This window comes from Ctenopharyngodon idella, chromosome 8 (genome assembly GCF_019924925.1).
Source record: "Ctenopharyngodon idella isolate HZGC_01 chromosome 8, HZGC01, whole genome shotgun sequence".
In the NCBI taxonomy this organism is placed as follows: Eukaryota; Metazoa; Chordata; class Actinopteri; order Cypriniformes; family Xenocyprididae; genus Ctenopharyngodon; species Ctenopharyngodon idella.
This window is the reverse complement of record NC_067227.1, coordinates 17,727,102-17,749,014: the sequence shown is the minus strand read 5'-3', so window position 1 is coordinate 17,749,014 and position 21,913 is coordinate 17,727,102. Positions and strand designations below refer to the sequence as shown.

The 21,913-nt window shown below is 37.7% G+C and overlaps 4 protein-coding genes across 6 annotated transcripts; 1 reads left to right on the top strand and 3 right to left on the bottom strand.

Annotated features, from left to right (window-relative positions):
- Window positions 1–240: 240 nt before the first annotated feature.
- On the bottom strand, window positions 241–7,480 carry amt (aminomethyltransferase). The gene is made up of 9 exons (XM_051903800.1): window positions 7,190–7,480; window positions 5,672–5,839; window positions 5,385–5,465; window positions 4,072–4,203; window positions 3,678–3,756; window positions 3,379–3,524; window positions 2,641–2,821; window positions 2,415–2,570; window positions 241–1,229 (listed from the first exon to the last, which is right to left on the bottom strand). Exons 1-9 carry the CDS (start codon window positions 7,298–7,300, stop codon window positions 1,051–1,053), a joined length of 1,233 nt encoding a protein of 410 aa, XP_051759760.1. The 5' UTR covers window positions 7,301–7,480; the 3' UTR covers window positions 241–1,050.
- Window positions 7,481–7,891: 411 nt separating this feature from the next.
- Window positions 7,892–12,145, top strand: si:dkey-20d21.12 (uncharacterized protein LOC556245 homolog). Of its 2 annotated transcripts, XM_051903823.1 has the most exons (5): window positions 7,892–7,962; window positions 8,215–8,415; window positions 10,043–10,186; window positions 10,257–10,469; window positions 11,490–12,145. In XM_051903823.1, exons 3-5 carry the CDS (start codon window positions 10,057–10,059, stop codon window positions 11,618–11,620), a joined length of 474 nt encoding a protein of 157 aa, XP_051759783.1. In that variant the 5' UTR covers window positions 7,892–7,962; window positions 8,215–8,415; window positions 10,043–10,056; the 3' UTR covers window positions 11,621–12,145. The 2 variants fall into 2 exon arrangements, with proteins under 2 accessions (XP_051759783.1, XP_051759781.1); XM_051903821.1 differs by lacking the exon at window positions 7,892–7,962 and having other exon boundaries at window positions 7,966–8,415.
- Window positions 11,915–21,239, bottom strand: hyal3 (hyaluronidase 3). The gene is made up of 4 exons (XM_051903799.1): window positions 20,526–21,239; window positions 14,535–15,472; window positions 13,631–13,720; window positions 11,915–13,443 (listed from the first exon to the last, which is right to left on the bottom strand). Exons 1-4 carry the CDS (start codon window positions 20,578–20,580, stop codon window positions 13,183–13,185), a joined length of 1,344 nt encoding a protein of 447 aa, XP_051759759.1. The 5' UTR covers window positions 20,581–21,239; the 3' UTR covers window positions 11,915–13,182.
- LOC127517739 (N-alpha-acetyltransferase 80) lies at window positions 17,567–21,472 on the bottom strand. 2 transcript variants are annotated; one of them, XM_051903815.1, is made up of 2 exons: window positions 21,328–21,472; window positions 17,567–18,601 (listed from the first exon to the last, which is right to left on the bottom strand). In XM_051903815.1, coding segments are annotated over exons 1-2 (768 nt in total). In that variant the 5' UTR covers window positions 21,330–21,472; the 3' UTR covers window positions 17,567–17,835. The 2 variants fall into 2 exon arrangements, with proteins under 2 accessions (XP_051759775.1, XP_051759773.1); XM_051903813.1 differs by having other exon boundaries at window positions 21,246–21,402.
- Window positions 21,473–21,913: the final 441 nt, after the last annotated feature.

Genomic DNA, 21,913 nt, shown 5'->3' with positions numbered 1-21,913 from the left:
GTCGCTAGTAATTTTCATAGAATGAGACGGTGGTACACGTGGCCGTCAGGTTTAACAGCACCGACCACAAAACCCATTCACTCTTTAACAAGTTAGTTATTCACAATATCAATACCCGCTTTTTTCTGTTTATTAATTAACTAAACAAATCAACTAATATTACTCATCGCAAAACGTTATATAATTTACACCCAGTTCCTTAAATAGCCAAATTTTATGTCTGTAAATATAACAAAAATCTAAAATATATACACTTAAGTTTTATTTAAATGACAGCCCACAATACGAATACAAATACAAATCCTACCAAACTGTTCACTGGCTGCTAAGGAACACTACTATACCAATCAGGTAAAGGTTTATAAAATTATATAAAATAAAATGTAATTATTTAATCACATCCCAAAAAGAAACAAAAACAGAAAGGCTTCACAGTGATGTGGTCTGAAGTTAAAAGATGATGACATTAATAATTACTACAGCATGACAAACTACTCCTTAGAAATTAGGCACTTTTCTAATATTACATATATATCTCATTCAGATTAGCTTTGTTAATGATCTTATCATTGTCCATCATAGAACTATGACACTAAAGAAGTACACTGGCATAAAACAAACCAGAGGTGTAGCAAACTTTTTAAATAAATCTTACTGAGTAGTCTTTAAAACAGATGTCACCTTCCCACACTCAAACTAACATGTTAAGTGCTCTATGTTAGACACACACACCAACAACAAGTGGTCCTATCCCACATCCTGAAAGTCCATTTGATTTGAATTTCTAGTGTAGTGGCCATAATGTTGTGCAATTATTACAAAATGTTCTGGAATGTAATTTACTTACAACTACACGAAAGTAAATTGTGAAAGTGTTTAAAGTTTGCATTTGTGTTTGCCTTATGGAATGCTCAAAGTTGACGTGTGTCCCAGGCTTTACATAATCTCTAATGTTGGTTTCCATCCCAGTGGTAATCCAGTGTTAAATACATCCAGACAGATCTACGACAGACCCTCTCTTAAACACAGATGGGTTTCTGATCAGTAGGTCTACTGGCCCATGTAGTACTTGGTTGGCACGAATGGCATTTTGCTGACCACTGCTGGTACTGCTTTTTTCCTCACTTCCACCTGGATTGATGTGCCCACTTTACTGAAACCAGCTTCCACATAGCCCATGGCAACGTTTTGCTTGAGGCAGGGGGAGGGGCATCCACTGGTGACCTCACCTAAAATAAAGTGGGCGGGAAATAACATCATATGGGTTTGGAATGGCATGAGGGTAAGTAAATAATGACTTTGAACTATTCTTTTAAAGTGCCCCTATTATGTTAATTTAAAGGTTCCTAAATTTGTTTTGGAGGTCTCCTAGTACAATAGGTTTACACGCATCCATGGTAAAAAAAAATATATATACATCGCAGCATTACATCTTTTCTCACAGTGTCCGAATCGTTTCGATAAAGGATTGGGTCTCTTTAAACCCCAAACACGACTATATCTGAATTACATCTCTGTAGGCTTCCTCAGTGCTTACACAGTGATACAAACTCAGTAATAATGGTGCTGGCTTTACCGTATCAATTCAAGCCAGAGTCCTCATCCTTTGGAAGTGCATGCAAAGTGGATTTGCTCTCGCAGCACAGAAAAGAGCATCTTCTCAACATGTTGATAACATGAACCAAACTCTTCAGGCCTCAGCTACAACTACAATGTTTGAGGGCAGGTCAAAGTAGATGTTGTTCGCGGGCAGCTAATGAAGACCTGACACTATGCAAATTTGTTACAATCCTACATAGGTTCATGCAGAAAGTATGATTAAATTTCTGACAACTCATTTCAGGCCGTTCAGAATCGTTTGTTTCTTTTGGGAGACAATCACTCCATTTATTGTGCACTTTGATCTTTGAAACTTTGCAGACCTGCATTCACAAACAGCTATATTTGAAAAGTTGAATAGGGAAGGCATAGGACGCAGCGTAAGCATTTTGAACTGCAAGAGTTTTACACTTTCTTTGTACGTTGAATACGGAAGGCGGTCTAGCGGAAGCTAGATATTTTACTTCATAAATTGTTAAATATAGATTTTTTTTTTTTTTTTTTTTTTTTTTTTTTTTACACAAACACATCGCTTCGCTTCAGAAGGCCTTTATTAACCCCCCGGAGCCATGTGGAGAACACGTTTATGATGGATGGATGTGGATGGAAGCACTTTCTTCAGCTCATTCTCATGACTCCTGTTCAAAGCCATTATAAAGCTCGGATGCGTCAGGATATTTATTAATATTTCTCCTATTGTGTTCATCAGAAAGAAGAAAGTCATATACACCTAGGATGGCTTGAGGGTGAGTAAAGCTTGGGCTAATTTTTATTCGAAAGTGAGCTAATCCTTTAAACACAAATGAATTTGTTACCTATAACCCTGCCATCAGATGACAGGATGGGTGTGTGTTGTCTGACCGGTGGTCCAGTGGAGATCAGTCCCACTCTCTTTCTCTGTGTCTTTGCCTTTATTTGTGGAACAATAATGTCAGCACCGGGGAAATCTCGTGCCTGTCGACGGCGCTTACCTTAACACAAATAAATAGATTAACACCCAATATACTTGCACAAGAACTGATAATAAAAGTCTTGACGCACCTATAGTCCAGACAAGACTTGCTTCCACAGGTGTGGTGGTCTCATCAATGTCATTGCCATAGAGACAAAGTCCTGCCTCCAGCCTGAGACTATCTCTGGCACCAAGACCAGCGAGTTTCACCTCACTGTTGGCTAACAGCTTTTCAGTCAGCGAGACAACGTCTCCAGGTGGTACTGATATCTGAATAAATCATGTGTACAGGCAAGAAATTTAAATGCAGCCCAAAAAAATATACACAAACCAACCCCCCAAAAAGTGTTTAAAACTAATTATTTTAAGCTAATTTTATGTTAGATAATATTTCTAATAGTTCTTATATTGGGAAAAAATATATTTGTGCCTCTAATTATTGATAATAGTCATTGGACACATACTGTTCAAGTCTTTAAGATTTATAGTTTTGTTTTTGAAAGAAGTCTCTTATGCTCACCAAGACTGCATTTATTTGATCAAAATGCAGTAAAAAAAGTTATATTGTGAAATGATATTACAATTTAAAATAACTGTTTTCTATTTTAATATATGATCCTTCAGAAAACAGTTGAAAATTTTGATTTGGTGCTCAAGTAACATTTCTTATTATTATGAATGTTGAAAACAGTTGTGCTGCTTAATATTTTTGTGGAACCAAGAAACGTCTTTTTTAAAAAAAAATGACAACTTACTGATAACAAACTTCTGCATGGTAGTAAATAATATCAGGATAGCTGTCATACAGTCAGATGGAGATCACTCACCTCAACTCCATCCTCCCCTGTATATCCACAGCGTGTGACCCGGCAGCCCTGGATGCCAAACACTGGGGTCAATACACTGGTCATAAAGGTCAGCTTCCTGAGGTCATCACCCACACCTTTCTGCAGAACCTGGGCCATTGATGGGCCTACATACACATGAATAAACATACAATCAATCAAATGCTTGAAAATGTACATTATACATTTAAATAACACACACACCAATGTACTTTATAAAAGTATAAAGCAGGAATGTGGGCAGTATTACCATGCATGTATATCACAGACCCACGACTTACCCTGCAGAGCGATGAGACTTTCTTCCATGAACTCCAAATCTACATCATGACCTGCCGATTTGAACTCCTGCAGTCTGGCCTAAAACAAACACAAACTTTTGAGCAGACACACATGCACGCATGCAAATAAACATACTCATAAATACTCATAAATAAACTACAATAAAGAATCAGATTCTCACACAACAGCATTTAACAAAACTGGAAATGAAAAATGTTAAGGAATTTGGATGCCCCCTTGTGGTGTTTAAGGACAGTTAATATAATCTTTGCAATATCTACAATACATTTCCACAGTCATTATAAAATCAAAATAAAAAAATTCAATAAATGCCATGATCAAACGATTAGAATCAAGTGATGAGCATGTTTAATTATCATTAATGTTACTCGCCTGCATATGAGCCGAGTCTTTGTCTGCACAGCCAGCATTGGAGACAACATACAGGTAGTCCTGATCTGTCTTGGTCACAATCAGATCATCCATGATTCCTCCTTTATTGTTTGTGAAGAGGGAGAGAGTGCCCTAAAAAAATATATTTTGGATGACCAAATCATTTTTTAAAATTTTTTTTGTAAATTAAGTCGGCATGAAAAGGAAATTGCGACAGTCTTTTCTTCCCTTTATGATGTATATCCAAGTGAAATGAAAAAATGTAGGGCAGGACTCAATTTTGTCTGTTGGGAATAGATTAGATGGTTGTGGTCATGTGAGTGACAGGTTGCCCCGCTCTTGCGCCAAAAAACGTCATCAAGAGAAGAGCAGGGTTTCTGCAGATTTTATGGAGGTAAAAGACTTTTTCAAGACCTTTTTAAGATCAAGTAAAGCAATATATTGAAGGGAATACAATACGTCAATATGTTCTCTAAATGTAAATGTCTAGGGAGAAACACAATTAGCAAAACTTCAGAGTTTGAAAACAACTTTTAACTTATAAATGGGGGGTGTTGGGACTTGAACACCTCTGCTCTCAACCACTAGAATATGGACATAACTTTTACTCTATCTTCTGATCACACTGCAAAAATGTGATGTTCTTCCGAAGTATTTTTGTCTTGTTTTCCAGTGCAGTTGTCTAAAGATTCTTAAATCAAGATGCATTTACTGGAGATACAAAAATGAAATAAAAAATTTAGTCTTGTTTTCTGTGAAACTGATCAAAATGAAGTGAGTTTATGCTTAAAAACCAAATATCTACCAATGGGCTCAGAAAAATCAACTTAATTCAAAGGCAAGTTTTCATAACTCATTGTCAGATATTTGTTCTTGTTTTAAGCATAAACTCACTTCATTTTGTTCATCATTTTACATTTGCATCTCAAGTAAATATATCATATAGATGTTTAGATATTTGTATTAGAAAATAGGACAAAAATACTGATGAAGATATTATTATTTTTAAAATGCATGCAATATTTAATGGCATAACTTTATGAATTTAAGACTTTCTGCTCTGATTTAAGACCTTTTTAAGGCCTTATTCTGTGTAAGGGTGAATTAAGACTTTTTGAGATCCACAGAAACCCTGGAAGAGATGCAAGAGGGAGGAGAACTTATTTTGATTAAAGATTACGAGGGCCCATTCATTTTGAAAAAATTATGTGAACAGATAATTCATTTATAATAAATACTGCAATAATATTCCATACACAATTTTTTATTTCATTGTGACGAAGTTTGCGGTTATTAACACTCTGTTATCATACCTGGTTGTCTTTTAGTTCAGCAATGTCTCCAACAATCAGAGACTCTATGAACTTCACTCTGTCTCTACCATAGACTTTAGTCTATGAGGAGAAAACAACAAATCAGACACATTCAGACACACTTCACACTACTACCTCATGATATTGAATATTGTCAGAAAAATTGGCCCTTTAAACTATTTCACATAATTTGTACTCAATTATTAAAATCAGTATTGGGTCAAAAAAAATCCACATTGGTCTACAAATGCCTACAATGGCAGTACTTTGAACGTCTACACACTGACCTGCAGCATGTGACTGACATCAAAGATGGAGCAGTGCTGGCGTGTGTGCATGTGTGAGTTAATGTGACTGTCTTTGTACTGCACAGGCATACTCCATCCCGCAAACTCCACCATCTTACCACCCTGAGCCTTGTGGAAATCATATAGCGGGGTCTTCTTGAGTGCCACCTAGATACAGAGAAAAAGCAGTGCAAATAAATCCTGTGGGATAAAGTTAATATATATATTAATATATATATAATAATAATAATAAAGTATAATATTTATAGTACTAAAAACTTTAATTTCCACAGTATCCTGTATGTTGTCCAGCATGTTTGAGAGTTTAATAAATTACACAATAAATAAGATCCTGTGCGTGATACAGCTTTTGGTGCTGTGACCTCTGACCTCAAGAACTGGCTCCTGCCTATGAGTCCAGCCACTGTCACCTCACATTAGGCCACATTAGCTATTTACCATTTACGAAACCAGTCCAAAGTCAACCAAGTAGTCAGAATGAGAGACTAGAACGCTATCTGATCTACCAAGAGAAAGTGTGTGTGTGACTTTATCTTTATTACTTCAGGTTTCACACACAGTGTTTAGAAGTTCAAGAGAATTCAGTGTCCTGTCAACTGAGACTACCAGTTTAATTATTTTAATAGTAATTATTGCAATTATTAAACATGTAGTTTTCACAAGATCATATTATTTTAGATATTTTAGAAATTATGGCCCGGTTTCACAGACAGGGCTTAGACTAAGCCAGGATTAGGCCTGATTCCAATTAGGGTTTTTATGTAGGGTTTTATGTACCCTAGAAAAAAACATTACTGATGTGTATCTCGAGACAAAACAATAACACTGATATATTTTAAGATACGTCAGTGCAAGTTTCTTTCAGTTAAAACAGCTCAAAAAGGCATTTTAATCTAGGACTAGCTTAAACCTTGTAGTGGTACATGAGCTAAAAAATACAATTTAGTATATTCATGCACGTTTGAACTTTAAACCGCTTATGTGTGTCTGTCATTAAAAAAAAAAAACTAAATCTCAGCGACTCATTGTCGTTTGATGACGTTACTGGGTGTTCCAGATGGGAAAGAAAATCCCAAGTGAAGTGAACTTCTACAAAGAGCAGAGAGAGTGTGAGAGAGCGGTGAACACTCCGCAGGGACTCAATATGAACAGGAGTGTGTGTTTTTCAGTGATTCAGAGTCAAAGCCGCGAGGACCCTGAACGGATGGACGCTCTCGTGCTCTTAATTATCGCAGCAGCTCGAGCGGACAGCACAGCAGATGCCGTGTTCCTCGTGCATGAACGACACCCTGAGCCATAATAGACCACTAAAACCATGGATTCAAAATCATTTTAGAATAAGAACTACACTGAAATGCACCAGTTGCAAACTTTCCCTTTATACACATTGCAGGGAATGATCTTTAGTCTTTTGTCACGGCTTTGCAAAGGATTTGGTTTATTTTAAGTTGTTTGCACAGCTTAAGATGGTTTTGATTATCCCGGTACCGTGCATACCTCTGTGGAAGCTTGTCTGTTCTGCCGCCCCGTTACCCCCAACCCGACAGTCCGCGTGGTTTCCCTGGAAAGTCGGTTACAGAGTCCATTTGCAAAAGCCCGAGCAATCATGTTGTGTTTCGTTTAGTTTCACAGCAGTTCTTCAAAAACCCAGCGCAAGCAGCACGATCTCACGGTGAACTGTCAGCTCGTTTGGACTCGACTCTCACTCGTAATTCTGCTTTCACTGCAAAACAGATTCAGAGAATCCTGGGAAATGTAGTTGGAATTCCTGACGCACACGTGCTGTTGAGAAATTGCCACAGACCATAAGAATATGGCGCATAAGAAATATAATATTTGATGTGACAAAGAGGTGACCTTTATAGCATTACTAAACAAACAGAAATATGGCAACATATTGAATTATTTCATATAAAAATACTGATCACAACAAAACAATGTAGGCTATATCTTTTTAACTATGACACATTTCCCGGACTCATTAGGAGTTATTCATTCCAGACTACACTTGATTTGACCCACCAGAACTCAAGTGGTGCTCGCAGTGCCAAATGACCTCTGGACTTAATGGGTGGAGCTTTTCTTGTCCAGTTCCACCTCTGTGGACTTAATGGGCGGAGTTATGTTTAGCGATAGGGTTATGTTGTGGTTGGACTGTCTAGCTCCACCCATTACGTCCAACGAGGGGGAGCTGGACGTCAAGCTCCACCCATTGCTTCCACCATCATTCGTTCGGTAATCTGTGATGCACGATGTGAACCCTGTTCTAGGTACAAAACCAATTCGCTTAGTTTGTAAAACACAGTAATTTTTATGTGTTAATTTTTATACAACCCTAATATTAACTGAAGAATCTAATGGATATAAGAAACGCATTCATACTATTAACTGAACATCAAACTTTCTCTAACGCCATTATCAAAGTTTTAATATGGCTGTATCACAAAATACACACAGTCCGCATGTTACTGAATGATTGTTTGGCCCCAAATCTATAAATAACCTCTCTTCTCCACCATGAGACTGTAGCTATTTTGGGTCTGGGGATTTTGAGCTGTGTTTAGGGGTAGAGGTGCCAGGCGGACGAGACGGACACAGATCGTTTCAGACCGTATGAGAAGACTATCCAAATCTCCGCGTCTTTCTCTGCCTTTTCTTCAGTGTTTTTAAACAACGCAAACACGAACAGGCGTCTACTAGCGTTTGATGAAGACAGTCTGAGGGTAAGTCTACACATGCACAGGCATCAACAGTTTACCGTGTTACAATGTATACTAAGAAATTAGTTGTATAGATACGTATCTGGGCCATAGTAGAGGCATCAAACAGTTTACATGAAAAAAATAATAATAATAATCACCTGCTACTGATCTCAGTTTAATCTATTCAGCCAATATTCAACTGAGACTATTCAAATGAGTCCTGGTTTAGAGTGATGGGATGAGATGTTTGGTGCATGCAGTGTTTACTGTCTTTATCTGAGATGTATAAGGGGTTGAAAAGAGTTTTGTTTTTGGTATTGTGAACAGTAGGCTATCAAACAAACAAATGTCTCTGTTTATTCAATATGAATTATGGGAACATGTAACATCACTGCTGTTTCCATGCTTTAAAAACTTACATTACTGGATTTTAGTCATGCATCAAAGTTGGCGAAATGTTTGAGATAAATATAGCTGTTCAAAAGAAATGGCACTATAGCCTCACATTAGGCAAATGCAGCATATTTAACATCAATAAAGCTGCACTTTGACTGTAATATTATATAGTATTACAGTTAATTTAGTGACTGTTCATCAATGGATGGGAATATGTTGTCATTCACATAAGTAAATGTCTTCTGCTCTTTTTGTTAGTCGGAATAGTTCACCCAAACATTACAATACTGGCATCATTTATTCACTCTCGTGTCTCCTCAAACCCGTAGGACTTTCTTTCTTAATGGAAACACAAAAAGAGAAAAGTAGATTGTTTTCTTTGCTCTGTCCCATGAAATTACAATTACTTGTAATTAACAGCTTACTGGAGGACTTCAATTTTAGTCTGTCTCTCACATGAAGTTAAAGGGATATTTCAGCCAAAAATGAAAATTTGATGTTTATCTGCTTACGCCCAGGATGTAGGTAACTTTGTTTCTTCAGTAGAACACAAATGATGATTTTTAACTCGAACCGTTGCGGTCTGTCAGTCATATAATGCATGACAATGGGAACTCCATCTATAAGAGTAAAAAAAAAAACAAGCACAGACAAATCCAAATTAAACCCTGCGGCTCGTGAAGAAACATTGATGTCCTAAGACACGAAACGATCAGTTTGTGTGCGAAACCGAACAGTATTTATATCATTTTTTACCTCTAATACACCACTATGTCCAACCGCCTTGAGCATCCGGTTGGTGAGGTCTAAAAACACGCTCTGATGACGGAAGTGATCTCTCGCGTGTATATGTCAATGAGTGCGAGCGATCACTTCCGGCATCAGAGTGCATTCAGACCTCACACACCGGATGCCGTGCGTGCACTCAAGGCAGTTCCCATTGCCATGCATTATACGACTGACAGACCGCAACGGTTGGAGTTAAAAATCATCATTTGTGTTCTACTGAAGAAACAAAGTCACCTACATCTTGGATGCCCTGGGGGTAAGCAGATAAACATCAAATTTTCATTTTTGGGTGAACTATCCCTTTAACATATGACTTTAGAAGATTTGAAATATAGTGCACAAGCCATATTTATAAAGTCATACAGATTTGGAATGGCATGAGGGGGGCGTAAAGATGACAGAATACTCATTTATGAATATATTTGAATCTTTAAATCAGGTTTGCATTTTGTCTTTTTCTCAGTATTGGGAGTGATCATGAAGTCCACTCCATCTCCTCCTCCAGCATTTGTTCGAGTCAGCGAGCGAGACCTGACAGAGATTGAGCTCCATTCGGTCGACTCCATCAATGACCTGCACCGCACACACTCTGAACAGCACAGCAAAGGTATTTCATCACTGTATGTATGAAATCCTTATTGGTTTCTATACAACTCAAACCTACCTTTGACTGTCAGGTATTCAGCCACCCCGTCCACCTCCTCCTTCCACCAACGGGAACCTCCAGATGCAGGATCGGGCAGTTGTCTATCAAACAGGTCAACCAGTGAGAAGGCCCTGTGTGAGCCGACTGAATGACATTTGCACTTCCAATAGGCGACACTATTTCTTAGCATGTGCAGCCATCATTGTGTTCGTCCTTACTCTCATTCTTATCTTCAGTTTTTTAGGTGAGAAAATCTGTTTGTTAAAGCTGAAATTCTGAAATTAATGTGTTTAAGGCTAAACTGAAAGAAATGTTTTTGCTTCAATACAAGTTAAGCTCCATTGACAGCTTTTGTGGAATTTTGTCAAACTTATACAGAGCCCCACACAATGATGGAAAAAATATGAGATGGGAGGAAAAATACAATTTCAATGCTTTTACATTCTCTTGCTAATGTTTTGCATTCCCCTGAGTAACATTGCATTCACTCACAAAATGTTTGCTCTCCCCCGAGAAACTTCGCTCTCAAAACGTTGCAAGTAAATGCAAAGTTTATTGGGGGAATGCAAAGGTTTTGCGAAGGAACGCAGTTTCTTGGGCAATGCAAAAGCATTTAAATATATTTTTTTCTCCCATCTCATATTTTTTCCATCACCATGTCCCTTTAGGGACTCCATACGTTCTTTCGCAAAAGTATCGTGCTCCCCCGAGAAACTTTGCATTCTCTCAAAAAAGAATCACGTTCCCCCTATAAACTTTGCGTTCTCTCGCAAAAATGCCACTTTCTCCCAAGAAACTTTGCGTTTTCTCTCACAAAACTATTCCATTCCCTCAAGAAACTATGCATTTGCTTTGAAATGTAGTTATTGCTCCAACCTTATCATATTTTTTCCATCATGAAAGTTTTACAAGAGAACGCAAAAGCATTGAAATATAATTTTTCCTCCCATCTTACTGGAGTGAAGCTCATAATTTTAAAGCGCTTAAATTATTCAGTAAGATTTTTAAAATTTGTGCTGTAAAGTTGTCTAAATTTGTCATTTTTGAAGTGGGAATACATTTCTACGTCTTTTTGTGCCTTACTTTAACCGCAATTTTTGTTGCTATTAAATTGTCCAAATGACTTTCTGTGGTAATCATTATTATTCCACGGATGCTGTTGACAGAGCTTTTCAAACATATTGAACCTGGAACATTCATTTAGAGAGCCAGTTAAACTGTTATTTCACCAAATAACATCTGTTTTCTGTTACTAACCCTCCAGTCCAGCAGAGCAGTGCTCTCCACACACTTCTAGAGATGGTGAAACAGAAACAGGAAACAGCTGAAGACATCTCGCAACTCTTACAACAGCTGCAAAAGCTGAACATCAACCTCACAGAGCAACGACCATAAGAACATATCACTCGACACAAACACCACTGCACTGTGACAACACTGAGAGAAGAGCACTGTTTATGAGTCTGCTAATGATTGAGAACTTTACATCAATATGTGTGATTCTCTGTCTTAAAGTCTTCTATTACTCTGGTGGAATCCATTAGTCAGTTATCTTGCTCAAAAACATTTACTTGCCCTGTTTAAAAGACAACAATGTAGTGATTTAAGTGTTTTTTCACCAGTGTTGTTTTGTACACTTGTACATTAGTTTCACTCCAGCAAATGATAAAACAAAACCACACTAGCAAATATGGAAAGAATATGAATAATATATTTTAATTTGTTGATATCACTATAAACAAACATATTAAATTGTGATATAAAACATGCTTGATCAAGGATGTTTTGAATGAGCAAGAACATTCACTATCGTGAGTGACTGCACAACGACTGTAAATAATTATATAGACTATGATGTTCTATTTAATAAGAAAAAAATCATTTTAAAAGAAATAAAGAGTAAAAATAAATTATAAACGACATGGTTCTTACATTTTGTTGGGTTTTTGAAGCACTTAAATGAAAAATGAAAATCAAAATTGGCCCAATTTACTATTAATTATGTTCCTGGTCTTTTTGTCAATGATTTATCTGTGCTCTTAAAATGACTTTCCATTGCTGCTTATGTCACTTAGGCCATGGGGTTATAGAGTGCAACAGTCAGGTTCCAGAAGTAAAAATCCCATTTATTTTCTCCATAAATGGGATTATAACTTATAAACTTTTAAAGACAGACCATTCTACATTACTTCTAATGATTTTTTTTTAAATAACAGCTGTTAATTTTTTAACAGCATAATTTCTGGTGAAAAACTACATTGCCCATGGTTTTGCAATATTTCCAACAATCAGAGAATCGAAACAAGCAAATCAGGGCAAAATAACTTTCTAGTGCCCACCCACTCCCGTAATCGAGTCTCCCTAATCAAACTACTTAAATATTTGTTTTTATTTCAACAATATCATTTGCTGTGCTTCATGAGATTGTAGTTCTTTTATAAAGCTGTTAAGTACACAGTCTTGAACCTTTATTTTCAAATAGTTTTATGCTTTAAATTAAAGTTTCACTTCACGTCGTAGCTTGTTGGTTTGGTTAATAGCTTATAACTTTTTAAGAAAGACTTTTTTAAAGTCCCTTCAGGAAAAATGAATGGGAAAAAATACTTCTGGAATGGTTGCACTCTATTGGATAATGTTAATAAATAGCTATTTAGGCAATGTTTAGCTTAGTAAGATTCAAGTCTAACCCCATTCTAGTATGTATAACACCCACTTTTCACCATCCAAACAATTCCTGATGGATAAACTCAAGTCTACTTTCTTTTTTTTTCATTGAATATTCTATTTAACTCATAAATGTCACATTACAGAAATTAAATGGGTTCCAAACAGGGTTTAACATTGACTTTAACATGTTTGCCTTCATTGTTGTTGGATGAATCAAAAGCATCTATTCAAATCGCTATTGAGTCAGTGTGTGGTTTATAAGCAGGGGAAATCAGGACAGCACACTGTTCTTAGGAAGTTCTTTTCTCACATTGTTCTCCACTCCATCCTTCATAACACAAACACTTGAACTTTGACCTCATGTCACTGAGAGGAAGAGCTTCATGGGTACCATGTAGAGGGATCATGTAACCTGAGTGAGGGTCCCGTCGAGTGCAGCGTCCATGGGCGTTACATATTCTTTGGCTGCAGTTCCTTACACTGGCCTGCAGGGCGATGACATACTCTCCTAATACTGAGCCTAGGTAATCACGCAAGAGGGCGCACTGCCGCTGGAGAAAGAAAGAAACGTGTTATATCATAACTCCAGCAATGAGTAATGAGATGTGTGCTGAATCTAATATAGAATAATATACATTTTCAGTTTGTGTACTGACAACGTTTGGATTTATACAACAGAAATTATATAATTAGGTTATCACACAAAGGTAAATTTTACACACAGTTAAGCCTGCTGACCTTGGACTTGGCAAAACTCAGCTCGCCCCATAACACAACTCCAGCGGCACCTAAAGCAGCACTTTCACCTAGTGTGTGCTCCAAATCTGTCTAAAAAAAGATACACACATATTATAATACAGTTTCACACAATAATATAGTTTTTAAAGCCAGATCAGCCTGCAGAATTAATACACTCTAAGCTTGAAACATGCTCTATGAAAGTATGTGAATGCTGTAGAATGGGTCAGCGCAAGAAAGAACAAAAACAAATAAAAGCTAAGCTAAAATATTAATAAAACAATAATAGTATTTAAATAATACTACAATAACAGAAGGTCAGACCTAGAGATTCACCAATATTATATTCTGGCTGTTTCTGAATATTTTCAATAACCTATAAATGTCCTATATAAAAAATCTATAATATTTGGTTTAAATAAAAAAATAAAACACTGAAAGCAAAAATTAAATTAATTAATTAAATTAAATTAGCTAAAGGTTACATTTAACAGTCTTAATAAATTAATGTTTTTTAAAGATGACCTTTTATTGAATCTGTCGCTCCCTAGTGTCCGGAGGTTAGTACAGCCACAGTAACAAAAATAAATAAATAAATAAATAAATACATGATAAGTATTTAGAGTAATGCATTGTATTGTTGTGCGCTTACAATGCATTGGCCAATAATTCATATACTTTAATTGAGCTTGGATCTGGGCTAAAGGAGAACCATCTACTTGAAGATTGAGAATGAGGCGAGTCACCCTATTACTGTACTGGGTAAAATCCCCTCCTCTATCAGTGTCTATTCTGGGTGGAGGTGAAGAGCCCACTAACGCATGATAAGACTGGACCTTGGAGCTCTGACCTTCACAATGTGAAACACCATGTGGAAATGGTCAGGGTGTTGTTGTGTAGGTACCTGATTCAGGAACGTCAATGTGTGTGTGAATGCCAATCTGGCGTAGGGAAAAACAGGAAGTGCTTCAGTGCCAGGTGAATGCTGGGATGCCACTCGGAGGGCCTCAAGTACACGATGCCTCACCATTAGTTGAGCATGTGTGTGTCCTGCCAGTTTACGCCACAAATAAATGCTGGGATACAGGGCAGTGGAGTGTTGCCATAAAAACGCCAGTCTATCATTCAAAATCTCGGTGCCATTGTGGCACTGCCCCGTGTATCCACTCTGTCCTTGGCCATGATTGTTAAAGCAACCAGGAAACCCATAAAACCCCCATAATCCATTTGGACAGAGGCGAACACCAAGGCGCAGAGTCTTTTCCATAAACTCTCTTGCCGCTAATTCAAACTCCGCCTTCGCCTCAGATTTCACTTCCTCCTCTGACATATCTGGATGTTCCCACCTAACCAACTTTTTAGAAAATTTACGATAAACAATTCTGGTCCCGAAGTTCCACATCCATATGGGCTGCCACGCCTCCCAATCTAACACAGCAAATCCACTGAACGTCTGTCTCAACACTTCAGTGATCTGCGCCTCAGCCAATGAGAGATGAGCCTTTAGGGATCCTTGTTGAGGCAGGCCACCATTGACTTTTGACCCCTGACGGTTGATGTAGGGGTAGAGGCCCAGACGGCGCTGATAAAATATGCTCATCTTCTGACCTTGAAATCTCTGCTGTGAGTTATGTATAATGTTGTACTGATGCAGCGGCAGGGAGACACCGTATCGACGCTGACACCGAGCTGTAGGCATATTCCAGACCACTGAAAAGCCATGCCTCCCGATGACAGACTCCGCCCCCTGAACCATGTTCTGAACAGGGTTGCTGGGAGACAAGATGATTGACAGGGCTAAGGTGAGGATGGGATATGGAATAGAAGATCTCAAATGCATGCCTATGGAATACACACAATTAGTGTCATTCATATTAAGTATCATACCTTGCAGCAAATAATCTAGAAATGAGTCTGGAGCTATTAAAATTATGCACTTAGTTTAAGAAATAAACTCCTATGATTTTGTCTATATTAGGGAAGTATAGGGGATATCCAGTGTTTTGAGGTCCTATACTCCACTAAAGATGCAACAAAATTTTGACCTCTCTATCACTGTTTGAAACCTAAAATTCCAAGTTACTTGTGTTTTTTCCCTTTTAGCAATTTGTTAGCAGCCACCGTTTTTAAGACACAATAAAGGTTTAAAAAAATCACAAGCGGGTTATAACTGGTGTGTTTTATGTCATAGATCAAAACGTGAAAATATTTAGAGGCTTTGTTAACCACAGACCTTATATCAGGCGATTTAGCAAAAACCCATTCAAAAAACCCACTGACTTCGGGGCGATGGAACCGGAAGTCCTAAAATGCTAACTCGCTTCCGGGTTTTGCCTACAAAAACACGTCATCCCTGAGGTACTCTATTAGTCTCAGCCTCAGACGTCATGCCCTGTGGAAACGCCTCAGGATTTTCGAAGTCCTCATCTGGTTGGTTGAATTCTACAGGATGTTCGGGAGACGTGCGTGTTGCGTTCTTTATTGGTCCGCATGGAAACAAATGCCGTGATGCCAAACCCCCTTGTGGAAGAAGAACACTGTTGTGTTTACAACTGTGATAATGAGTGCTTACCAGGATCAACTAAACTCTGTTTTTTCAAAAGTATCTGAAGTTCGCGGCTCCATTGTTGCAGTAAACTTGCACAACGTTCCTGAATGATTAATTTATTAGATGTACACTGGTCTGTTATTGTAGGGATATCGACTCTACGTTTCCACGCCCCTAAACATGACGCGGAACAAAACGAACTGTGATTGGTTGCGTTAAATGTCAGTCAAACGTCCTCTTGGGTGATCCTTGGCCAATGAAAGCTGCGATAGAGTCCAGACCTTCTGCCATCAGTCAGAAGGTCTGGCCAAAGCCACTGGAAGGCAAGCCTGCAACCTTTTGCCAAAAAAACTTAATGGCTAATGCTAACGCTTCAGCTGTGGCCAAGATTGTATTACTATAGGGAGATGAGAGGGTCTGTATCTCTTACCATTGGAGAGAGCGTAACAGCTAACTTAATCACGCGCGGCACCTCTCAATCTATCGTGTAATGGCCTCTGGTCTCCTTCCCTGCGTACCGCCCATACCGCCACAGCCGGAGCGTTAGCATTAGCCGTTACCCTTTTTTGGCTAAAGGTTGCAGGCTTGCCTTCCAGGGGCTTTATGGCTACACGAGACAAGGCACTGCTCAATAATTGATGTTCTGTTCATTGTTACCCAAAAACATTTTCATAGTGCACCTTTAAAAAACCATCACATTGCAAGACCATTTAAAATCTAAATCTAATGAAGGTAAAAAGGTGTTTATAAAAACATTTTAAGAAACGATGAAAAAAAGATTATCAGTTGCAGGTCTTATACATACACTACCGTTCAAAAGTTTAGGGTTAATAATATATGTTTTTTTAAATTAATACATTTATTCAGCAAGGACACATTAAATTAATCAAAAGTAACACTTAAAATGTTACAAAAGATTTGCATTAAAAAAAAGAATCCTGAAGAAATGTATCACGGTTTCCACAAAAATATTGAGCACCACAACTGTTTTCAACATTGATAATAAGAAATGTTTCTTGATTATCAAATCAGTATATTAAGAATGATTTCTGTAGGATCATGTGACACTGAAGACTGGAGTAATGATGCTGAAAATTCAGATTTGCATCACAGGAATAAATTAGATTTTAAAATATATTAAAATACAAAACAGTTATTTTAAATTGTAATAATATTTCACAATATTACTACTTTACTGTATTTTGGAGTGAGCAGTGAGTATAAGAGATTTTATTCAAAAACATTTAAATATCTTACTGAGCCCAAACTTTTGAAATTTAAAATAAAATCCCAATGTTGATAAAAAAAGAAATGCCAAAGGGAATGCTATGCATTAACTTCCCAACCTCAAATGTGATCCTATTAGATGACAAGCACAAGCACGAAACTTGAAAAGTTATAGAGCATTTTTATTTTTGATAAAACCCTTTGAAAGCTACAGATAATCTCAGCAAATACATTTCTTTTAGAGGGTTGTGATAAAAGATTAACCTTTCATTTAAAAAATAAAATAAAATAACCGTTAAAACAAAGTAAACTCTGATTAAGACACATTCAGATTGTCACAGTATTTCCAGTTAATACAGTTCAAACAGGCTGACGTTCACTCTTTGTGTATCCCTGAATAATTCCAGACTAAAGGAGTGTAGCATGAGTTTCAGATGTCCTTGTGCATCCAGAAGATGGGCAACCCTCTGTTGTCTGTGTACGGCGTTTGCTCCAAAGTCTGACTTACTGGAGCCCAGGATGACGGAGGACAAGAAGGAGGAGGTGGAGGAGCAGAAATAGGGGGAGGAGGTGGTGGAGGAGGACAGGAAAGTGGGGGAGGAGGAGGAGGAGGTGGTGGAGGCGGCGGTAAAACGGAAGGTGTAGATGGTGCAGGATTGTTAAACAACTTAACATCACACTTCTTCTCTTCCTCCTCATTCTCTGTGCTTCTACAGAACTTGTGCAGCACCTCCATAGGCATGAAAGAGGCCAGCGTCCCAACACTTTGGACAGGTTTGGATAGCACAAACCCCAGATGAGCGTAAAAGTGTTGCTTATCATGGGTGGTTAGGCACAATCGGGTGCAGCCCCGTCCTTTGGCATAGCGTTCAACAGCCTCCATCAGGATACGGCCGTATCCCTTCCCTCGCAGCATGCTGCTCACCACCACCGACTCCACAAACAAACTACGGCTCCCCAGAACGCGGGACAAGCGGGCGTGGCCTATTACCTTCTCGTCTTGACTCCGCCTCTCCCCCTTCAGCAGCAAGAGACACACAGGATAGCTGTGGCTCGACTGGCGGAGCGAGTGAATTCGCGCCCCCATGCTGCGTTGCCATTGGGCATTGAGTAATTCAGCACACGCCTCCACTAAGTCCCAGCGCTCATGAAGAGGTTCGATTCGAACTACTGCGCAGCTCACGTCGCCATCGCACCTGCACACACGCCAAGGACACGGGGTCAACACTGGGGTCAGAGAGTGTCGCTTTTGAACAAATCTGGAGTTATTTCGCAGTTTAACGTTCTTACTTTATTAAAAGAATTGTTCATTGACTAACCCTCATGTTGTTCCAAACCTGTGTGACTTTTTTCTTTTGTGGAACACACACACACAAAATATATATTTTTTTACTACAATAAAAGTCAAAACAACTTGTTCTTTTGGACGCCATTGACTTTTATTGTACAGACAAAAACAGTTTTCAGTTCAAAAGAAGAAGAAACTTCACAGAGGTTTGGAACCACATGAGAGTGAGTAAATGACAGAATTTTCCTTTTAAAGGGATTTTACACCCAAACATGAATATTTTAGAGCCATTAAAGGGATAGTTCACCCAAAAATGAAAATTCTGTCATCATTTACTCACCCTCAAGTTGTTCCAAACCTTTATAATTTTCTTTGTTCTGTTGAACACAAAGGAAGATATTTTGAAGAAAGTTTGTAACCAGGCCACTTTGGGGCACCACTGACTTCCATAGTAGGAAAAAAACTACTATGGAAGTCAATGGTGCCCCAAAACTTTTTAGTTTAACACACTCTTCAAAATATCTTCCTTTGTGTTCAACAGAACAAAGAAAATTATACAGGTTTGGAACTACTTGAGGGGGAGTAAATGATGATAGAATTTTCATTTTTGGGGTGAACTATCCCTTTAAGAGTGCGGAGTGCGGAACAGAGGAGTATCCACTTGATTTCATTAAAATCACTTATTTTCGACTGTTCCATCTTTAACTTGCTGCAACATTTGTCAGCGGTTTTTAACGCACAACAGTTTTCATCACCATCACTTCCACATGTCATTTTCACATGATAAAAAGCTAGACTGACGATGTAATTCACAGCACTGAAGCAACAAACACAAGCAAAAACAATGGCAACAACCTATTTAATGAGTAGTTTTTTCTCATAGCACATATAATTTATAAAACTACCATTTTTTTATCTGCTGAAGTTAAATTAGCAGAGGAAGCTGTGGTCTTGATGTGTGGCTGTTGTGTTTGTCTGAATGTGTGATTCCTCTGTTACACCACATGGACTTCGTGCTAACTATAGTTTAGAAAAGAATATGACTGAAGCATTCACATTTGTGTTCAAGTTCAGTTTAAACATGTTTTTAGTATGTCTCTGAGCTATGCAGATTTGCATTCACTAAATTCACTACAAACTTGTTCGCATTTCTATGTATGAATGGATGGAAGTGAATGGATCACCCAAAAATGAACATTCTGCCATTAATTATTCACCTTCACATTGTTCCAAGATAATTGTTTCAAAATATCTTCTTTCCACAGGAGAAAGAAAGTCACACCGGTTTGGAACAACATAGGGGGGAGTAAATCATGACAGAATTTTCATTTTTTGTTGAACTATCCCTTTAAATCTAGTAGCCATCTGATATGACTTTTTCAATGTACCTAAAGAGCAGGGTGGGCAATGGTCAATATAATTCTGAAATATAATACAGCAGTTTGTTACCGCAAATGATAAGCACAAAAACAGCTAAAATGAAAAACTTTTATTGTACAAAAAATACTTAAAATTTGCCATTCACAAAAATGTTCTAATAAACCTGCCATTGCATATTATGAATATTGCTGGCTCTTTGACTAATTGCTTTTGTTCCTCTTTTGTAGGTCGCTTTGGATAAAAGCGTCTGCTAAATGCATAAACGGAACTGTAAAATGTAAATGAATGATAGTAATAGTTTCTAACATCAAAGACAGAACTATCAATGGACTAAAGGATGCAGATTCGGCATGCCGACATAAACCATAATCCATTTTCACTTCAAAATAAAAAGCACAAATCTATAAAAATGTAAACACAGAAAAGTTTGTGAATAAAATAACCAGCCTCACCTGCAGCGCTCAGAGAGACAGAACTACCAGTTAATATTTCAAAACTATCTCTCATGCAACTGAGGGTTAAAATCAGGAAACAAGAGGCTTAAGCGATCCATTTCTATGTAAGCGCCCTTTAACACTGGCCTGGAGTCAGTTTAGTTAGTTCTCATGCATTAATTACTTTGGTTTTAGAGTGGAGAGGCTGGTTGGAGATCAGTAATAAAAGGAAACAACTTTTAACAGCTTTTTTTTTTTTTTTTTGCTTTAACAGGCCAAGTGTGAAATGCTACTGGGAAGTACGTGGGTTTTTGAAAGGGTTGTGCTATAAACGTTTGCAGGCCCTAATATGGAGATGAATTTTATGGTCATTTTTGTCTGGTTTACCTTCAAATCAATTGAGCTCTGGTTTTAAGCTGAACCGTATTAAGTATTTGTTTCATTCAGACTACAGAAACACTCAAGCAGGGATATTCTGAATTCACCCTAAATCTCCAACGTACATTCATTCATTCGCCAAAGGCCATGCGGCTCTCTAACAGGAATTAAGGAAAGTTTGATTTAACATTTCTAAATATGGCAAGAGCTTATGTGGTATCGTATTATGTTTACAAAATTAATAGCTAAAAGCTCTTTCTTTAAAACAACATTAACAGCATGTCGCAACAGTCAAGAGCACAACACGACAGACCGCAAGTTAGAGAAGTGAACAGATAAACAAACACAGCAAGAGGTTACCATTCCCGTTCGACTGCTTGTGAGAGACACATGCAATTTATTTCGGATTTAGTTTATATTAGTTCTTATCTGTGATACCTACATGCTGATAACTTTATCGCTGTCACATCAGCTGTCTTTAGAATCTCCCTCTTCTTCTAGTGGAGCAGATGAAACAGCACGAGTCGATTTACTGCCACCTACTGGACATGTCCAGCTCTTACAGCTCTTGCATGGGTACATAATCTTGTACATTCTGGAATATCGTTTTTATTATACCATATGTTTGTGTTTTAATTATTATCATACCATATATTAATATTTTTATACAGATAAAAAGCCAATTTGCTAACACAGAACCGTCCAGAACGTCGTCTTTAGATCCAAATAATGCAAAAGAGGGACGGGGTGGTTATTCTCTAATTAAATAAGCTTTAAGTTTATAGCACCCCCACCCGACCCCGTCCTTCACATAATGCTTTTCACATAATTACTGTACACACCTGCTATAAACCTTATTTACACCATAAGAGTAGTTATTTAAAATAACGAAGACCATAATATTGTAAAACTGTAAAACTTACAAAATACTGTACGTTCAATAAATAACACAATACATTCAGAGCTGAAACTTAACGATTGTGTTGTCTTTTTTAAACACTTAAAACTTATGGTGTGAGACGCTGAAA

What these genes read in the sequence shown, in the direction of transcription:
- amt (XM_051903800.1), bottom strand. Translation starts at nt 7,300, where the DNA reads ATGATTGCTCGGGCTTTTGCAAATGGACTCTGTAACCGACTTTCCAGG. An exon ending in ACAGACAAGCTTCCACAGAG is followed by an intron (nt 5,840 to 7,189) that starts GTATGCACGGTA and finishes CTCTGTATCTAG; the next exon opens with GTGGCACTCAAGAAGACCCC. An exon ending in ATGTCAGTCACATGCTGCAG is followed by an intron (nt 5,466 to 5,671) that starts GTCAGTGTGTAG and finishes TTCTCCTCATAG; the next exon opens with ACTAAAGTCTATGGTAGAGA.
- si:dkey-20d21.12 (XM_051903823.1), top strand. Translation starts at nt 10,057, where the DNA reads ATGAAGTCCACTCCATCTCCTCCTCCAGCATTTGTTCGAGTCAGCGAG. An exon ending in CTCTGAACAGCACAGCAAAG is followed by an intron (nt 10,187 to 10,256) that starts GTATTTCATCAC and finishes TTTGACTGTCAG; the next exon opens with GTATTCAGCCACCCCGTCCA. An exon ending in TCTTATCTTCAGTTTTTTAG is followed by an intron (nt 10,470 to 11,489) that starts GTGAGAAAATCT and finishes CTAACCCTCCAG; the next exon opens with TCCAGCAGAGCAGTGCTCTC.
- LOC127517739 (XM_051903813.1), bottom strand. Translation starts at nt 21,277, where the DNA reads ATGTGTCTCTCACAAGCAGTCGAACGGGAATG. An exon ending in CAAGCAGTCGAACGGGAATG is followed by an intron (nt 18,602 to 21,245) that starts GTAACCTCTTGC and finishes GCGTGTGTGCAG; the next exon opens with GTGCGATGGCGACGTGAGCT.
- hyal3 (XM_051903799.1), bottom strand. Translation starts at nt 20,580, where the DNA reads ATGAGAGATAGTTTTGAAATATTAACTGGTAGTTCTGTCTCTCTGAGC. An exon ending in TGTCTCTCTGAGCGCTGCAG is followed by an intron (nt 15,473 to 20,525) that starts GTGAGGCTGGTT and finishes TGTATTCCATAG; the next exon opens with GCATGCATTTGAGATCTTCT. An exon ending in TGAGTTTTGCCAAGTCCAAG is followed by an intron (nt 13,444 to 13,630) that starts GTCAGCAGGCTT and finishes TTCTTTCTCCAG; the next exon opens with CGGCAGTGCGCCCTCTTGCG.